Below are 5,932 nucleotides of genomic sequence, written 5' to 3' on the forward strand. Positions count from 1 at the left end.
AAAGTGCGGGGGCAGCCGCGGGGAACAGAGTGAGGGAGGCTTCTGCGCTTGCAGCGCTGCATGTCCCTCCCTTCCCCTCGGCTTCTCTCACCTCTCCCGGACACCATGGTCCCCAGTGTGAGCCGGAGTGTGACAAGCGGCATGTGACAAGAAGCCCCAGAGTGTGGCTGGGAGGCAGCAGCTCCAGAGGCAGGACAGCGGCTTTGGGTGGGGAAGTGGGTGAAGAAGGGCTCCTCCTCCCATGGAAGTGTATGAGGGTGGTCAAAGGGCTTCTTTAGCCAGCAGAGACCAAGGCAGAATGGACACGGGGCCAAATTGCCCTCTGTACTCCCAAGAAGAGAGTGTGGGATGCCAGGAGTCTGAGCCCCCATCCCGCTGGGGTTCTGCCCAGGGTGCAGTCCCTCTCATCCCACCCTGACTTTTCCAGTGTGGCATCATCCACAGCAGCAAGAGGTCTGCTTTCAATATTTTGTAAAGTTTTATTTAAAAATGTTGAAACTAACATCCCACAAGATTTGAATATTTCACCACAAGGAGAAGAGAAATCCTACAAAAATATATATCACAGCGCACAAGGGCAGGGGAGGGGGAAGGGCGAGACTGAGCAGGGGAGCAGGAGGGAGGCCGGAGGGGAGGATGGAAGCCGTGGCAGAACGAGACCGAGTGGCAAAGGGAGAACAAGAGAGGAATAGGGAGAGCGAAACAGTAGGAGGGGAGAGAGAGCCAGGAGGGAGACCATGGTACAGGACAGGAGTGGGAAGAGGGAAAACAGTGGGAGAGGGAAAACAACAGGAAAAGAGGAGTAGAGAGCCAGCAGTTGGTGAAAGAAGGGGACCTCTCTCTATGGTCCTGCCAGGGTAGGGCCAGGACTACAGTGGGACAGTAGCAGGGATGCAGCTGGGGAGCTGGAGTTTGATCCAGGACTTTTGTGCTGCAGGTCTCAGCTCTAAGGCTGTGCCAGAGTTGTGGTTTGTCAGAATGAAAAAACAAAACCACAGTTTAATTCAGAACAGTCTCAAGGTGGTCCTGTTTGAGAACTTGCAGGGAATGAACAAACCACTCCTTTCCAAGCATTTTTCTTCATCGGGAAATAGAGTGGGAAATGAAGGGACCAGATTTGCAAGGGCACTTGGGTGCCATTGAGGAAGAGGTAGATAGCCCTCTCTGAAATTTTGGGATGCTTGGCTGGATGTGAGTCCCTGGAAACTGGACTGGAGGAGAGGTGTAGAAGCACACACCAGGGGTCTGCTCCCTGCCTACCAGTTGCTACCAACCAGATGGGAAAGCCCAAGCAGGATTTGGCCTTGTGGTCATACCACTCTCTTGGGTAAAGAGAAGGAGACTCCAGTTCCTGTTTCGAAACAGGAACTTCCCTCCCTTCCACTGCGCTCACAGAGAGACCACACTTTTGTTAAAAAAACCAGGGCTCTCCAGGAGACACAGTTACTTCATCTCACTCAGCCCACCTGGCTGTTCCCTTTTAATAGCATAGAAATATTGGGCAGAATTAGCCCAAGACTACGAATACTTCCATGTGTGCTGGTTTCCCTGCACACTTTTGTCTCTGCAAAATTTTCTAATGGAAAAAAAAAATAAAAGTCTTTCTCCTCCATTCGTCTAGAAGACAGGGAAACCTGATGGGCTGTGACTAAGAAGGTGCTGCCCTCTGCCCTGGCTTGGTACTCAGTGCTGTCAACCCATCCATGTGCACATCCTACAAAATATTACCCTGGGCCAGGGTAGAGACCTCAGGCATGCTCTGGCTCCAGTCTGTGTAGGGGAAGATGGTTTATAAGGCTCCAGTCATGGAGCAAACAGATCCAGTGAGATTATTTATTGACTGAAAGAAGCGTGTGTGTTCACATGTGTTCTGTGTTTTGTTCCAGGGACAAAGCACAGCAATGAATGTTTGGGCAGGACAATGAAGTTGTTTCCCTGTATCTAACCTGTTTTGTTTGAGACATTGAATGACTGCCATAAAAATGTATTTGGCTAGGAAAATTGTTCTTAGAAAAGATGTTTATCATACCCAAGCTTCTGTTGTTGTAAGAGTTTTCTCTACACAGCTTCACCAGCTTTCCCCTTACCACAGTATCCATGAAAGGCTTCACCCCCTGGAGACACTTTTACCAAAACCAGAGACATGTAAAAGGGGGAGGAAAAACCCCCAAACCACCAAAATCTGATTTGTTTGCAGAATTTACAAAAGCCTGGCCAGAAGAACACGGGGCTTCCCCACATCAAGTGTTGGAAAATGTTTTCACTATGCCTCCTGTGGTCCCCTGCTACTTCCTTACAAACCTTCTCTCCATGCAGCATGTGGAAAATCCAAGGACAGCCCTTGAAGTGGAAGAGTCCAAACTCTGGCCTTGTTTCAACAAATGCTGTTGATCAAAGAATAATCTAATTAATCTGGTCTGGAAGATTACTTCAACCAGTTCAAGGTATTGTAAATTGCCAGCAATCAGCAGTGTAGCCTCCTGCAGATGTCCTTCCCCAGCAGGGATGTGCTGGAGAGAGGGGTAACAGGGGCAGCAATGAATGGGGCAGGGAGCAGGAACTGCCACCTGCTCCTTCCCTGTCCATCTGCAGCTTAAATGTCCCCCAAAGCCTTGCATGGATCCTAAATAAGAACAGGCTCAGTAGCAGATCGATCTATGGTAAAGCACTAATATCCCCTGCTGTAAGCACAGACTCAAACTATGCTTAGACTAGAGATCTCCAGAGTCGTTTTCCACCTACATCTTTCAGCCACTCTGTGCTTTTAATAAGCCAGTAATTTTATTTGACCTGTCATTTTCTCCAAATCTCTACTGTTTTTGGGAAGCTTATTGTAATCTACACTCTCGTTTAAATGCCCTTCACAGTGAGTCAATTGGGACCCGAGAACACCTAACAGTTCAGCTGGGTAAATGGGCAGAACCAGGCCTCTTGTGAAATTCCCTGTGCTTTGTCCTATAAAGAACAGCCTTTTAATGCAGAGATAAAGAATGAAAGGCCACTTCCCTCTCTCCAAGAAGACTTTTGTCAGAGACCTTGTATGGTGCATGAGGGCCTTCAAATTGTGGGTGATTTTCCTGCCTCTGGCCACATCAGTCCAGCAGCTGAAGGTGTTTGTATGCTGTAGGGGCAACCTTACCTAAATGTGCATCTTTTCACCTCAGTGGCTGTCAGTGTGGGGTTTTAATTAATTTTAAAGTGTCCATAAAAGCTAAGAGCAACTATTGTCATTAAGGTGAAATTTGCCATCTCAGGCTTCCTCAAAGTGACACTCATGGGTCCATGCCTAGGAAGAGGTGGAGATGCATGGATCTTGCTCACACAAATAAGTGACAGTGTGGCTGCCAGCCCCACAGACCACCACAGCCCCAAAGGAGCAACCAGTTTGGACAGATACCTGTGCCATTGCTTTCCATTTCTAACCAGCTGGGGAACTGAATGAAGCTTCACTTGGGAGCCCAGATACACCCTCTCTCGTGCCCTTGGTGAGCACTGCCTTGTGGGTTTCCAGTCACCTTGCACTCCAGGAGACCTCCCAGCAGTACATGGCAACACTTCCAATGCTCCCAAGGCCAACTCTAAACTGCTCTTGGTCATCCCAGGTGCAGAGTCCTGTCTGCTGCCTTGTTGCCTCTGCCAGGAGTGTCTGAAAGCAATTCTCTTCCTCAGCCCAGCAAAACTCAAGCTCCTCGTGCCCAGCTATGTCTGCATGCTATGCTTTAGCTGTGTACAGGACACTTGTTAAATAACATGGTGAGCAGAGGGCTTCACCTCAGATTTTCTGGAAAGCATCATCATAGACTGGTGCTATTCAGAAAAACCTTGCTGAAGGAGGCTGAAGTGGTGAAGAGGGACAGCAAGGAGGCTTTCAACAGATCAAAACATTTGGAAAGCTAAAGGAATCTTTTCCAACTTTAACTGGGAAGAGAAGTGGCATGGGGGTGGGAACTGAGGAGAAAAAACTCTGTACGGAGAGAGGAAGAAAGATACAAGCTGAAGAGAAAAAAACCCAAAGGAGTGTTAGGCAGAAAGAAACTGGAAAGATGTGAGTATCTTCCATCTAGGGGGAATATGATGTTTCCTTCAAGGAAATGGGCTGTTGAGAGGGCCCAGGTGCTCTGTGAGCCTCTTCTGCCCAAGCTTCACCCACCCTTGGGACTCTCGGGAGGGCCAAGGTCTCAGGAACAGACAAAGTTGCCACCTTCCGAGTCACCTGGCAGGCAATCCTGCAGCCACTGAACTCCAGACACTGCAAAGCACACGACATGGGAAGGGACACACGGAGGGTGAGGGCCCACGGGGACAGGGGTACGCCTTTCCACCTTGCCTACCCCCGGTGTCAGGCATGCACTGGTGAGAGAGTCGCGGAGATCCAAGCGTGTCTGTGCACATATGCTAGGAGAGGGGCTGGGAAGGTCAAGATTTCACACCACCAGCAGCTGTCTTCCCTCCCACCATTCTGCTCTCTCGTCACCCTGTCCTGCATGGGCAGGGCGGGTCCCCAACTTCCCCCAGCAGGAGACTAAGGAGGCCCAGGTCGTCCATTCGCCCAGGCACATCCCGGTGGGGTTAGTTAATAATGGTGGTGGTAGTGGGCCGTGGCACAAGGAGGTTGTTTTTTCCTGGGGTAGCAGAGGTGGCAAGAGTCCACGCTCGCCAGCTGTGACAGGAGGGTGGGGACGCCAGCTCAGCCTCTCCTGGGAGCTTCACAGGTTCACCAGTGGGATTCTGGGGGAAAGAGGGAATTGGAAATTAATTAGCGCTTCCCCTGCCCCAACCCACCACCCCCGCTAACCAACATCACCTTTGCCCTGCCTCAGTGTGCCCATCGCCCTGTCCCCTGCCAGCCCCTCCTGCCCCAGCTCACTGGACACTCACCGGTTGAGCTGGAAGGCTGCATTCTTCCCATGGCCACCCAGTTTCTCTGCACCCTCCTGGCCCTGCCTGGACTCCTCTGCCTCAGGTGCGGGGGCCAGGGGGTCTCCGTAGGGCCCCAGGATGCTGACGGTGGTGGGGGAGAGGTCTGTGAGGGGCTGCTGGCTGTCCTGCTGCCTCCCACTGCTCTGCTGCCCCGAGTGACGCCGGCGTTTCTGATTACGGTCCCAGCTTCAGAGAGAGCAAGGGGTGAGGTAAAGAGATAAGCCCCAGCCCTTGATGACAGAGAGGTTTGTGGGATGGACCCCACTATGCTCGGCATTAGAGCCCAGCGTGGCCAAGTGCCAAACCTTGCAAGGGACTGCAGCACCAGACCCGCACCCCTGGGACAAATGGGTCCAAAGCCCCTGGTCCTCCTGTAGACACCAGCCCAGTGATAGCCTCCATTGGCCCAAACCCCACTCACCAGAACTTGACTATGATTCCAGTGGCAACCAGGACAATGATTATGGAGATGGTGATGGTGACGTACAGCTGGGGGTCCACACCTGTGAGACAGAGGAGTGAGGGTTGTGGTGGTCACTCCCTCCAGTCCCCAGAGAGCAGCAGGGCAAGGGGAGGTTCCTGATGAGTTTTGCAGAAGGAGCTGCTCCTGCAGGGGACAGGGGGTGACAGAAGCAAAGGGCAGATTTACCTTCCCCCCTGGGCCCGAACAAGAAGGGCCGCAGGGTGGCTGGGGTCTCGCGCAGGTTGAGCCCCGCGTTGTGCAGGAGCGAGTGGGAGTTTGGCTGCGCCGTCGCCATCCCGTGTGGCGAGACAAAGGTGTATCCCAGCGGTGGAAAGCCGGGGTTGGCTGAGTTTGTGTCCCCTCCATCCTCATCCGACACCGTGGGACCCCACACGATGGCCCAGGGGTACTGGGAGGAGGGCATGCCGTCCTCGAACCCAGAGGGGGTGGCGGGCCGGGCGCCCGCGGCCTGGCGCCTCAGCCGCACCACGTGCCGCAGCTCTGCTCCCCGCGCGGGCAGGGCACGCTGGCGAGGCAGGGGCGGGGGGG

The 5,932-nt window shown here is 52.8% G+C and overlaps 1 protein-coding gene across 1 annotated transcript; it reads right to left on the bottom strand.

Moving 5' to 3' along the window:
• Window positions 1-454: 454 nt before the first annotated feature.
• PIANP (PILR alpha associated neural protein) lies at window positions 455-5,927 on the bottom strand (the record flags this gene model as incomplete). Its single annotated transcript, XM_017731661.1, has 4 exons — window positions 455-4,728; window positions 4,879-5,106; window positions 5,342-5,423; window positions 5,570-5,927. Coding segments are annotated over 4 exons (690 nt in total), but the record flags the coding sequence as incomplete, so codon positions are not given.
• Between the last annotated feature and the right edge of the window lie 5 nt (window positions 5,928-5,932).

This window comes from Corvus brachyrhynchos, unplaced genomic scaffold (genome assembly GCF_000691975.1).
Source record: "Corvus brachyrhynchos isolate BGI_N302 unplaced genomic scaffold, ASM69197v1 scaffold3, whole genome shotgun sequence".
In the NCBI taxonomy this organism is placed as follows: Eukaryota; Metazoa; Chordata; class Aves; order Passeriformes; family Corvidae; genus Corvus; species Corvus brachyrhynchos.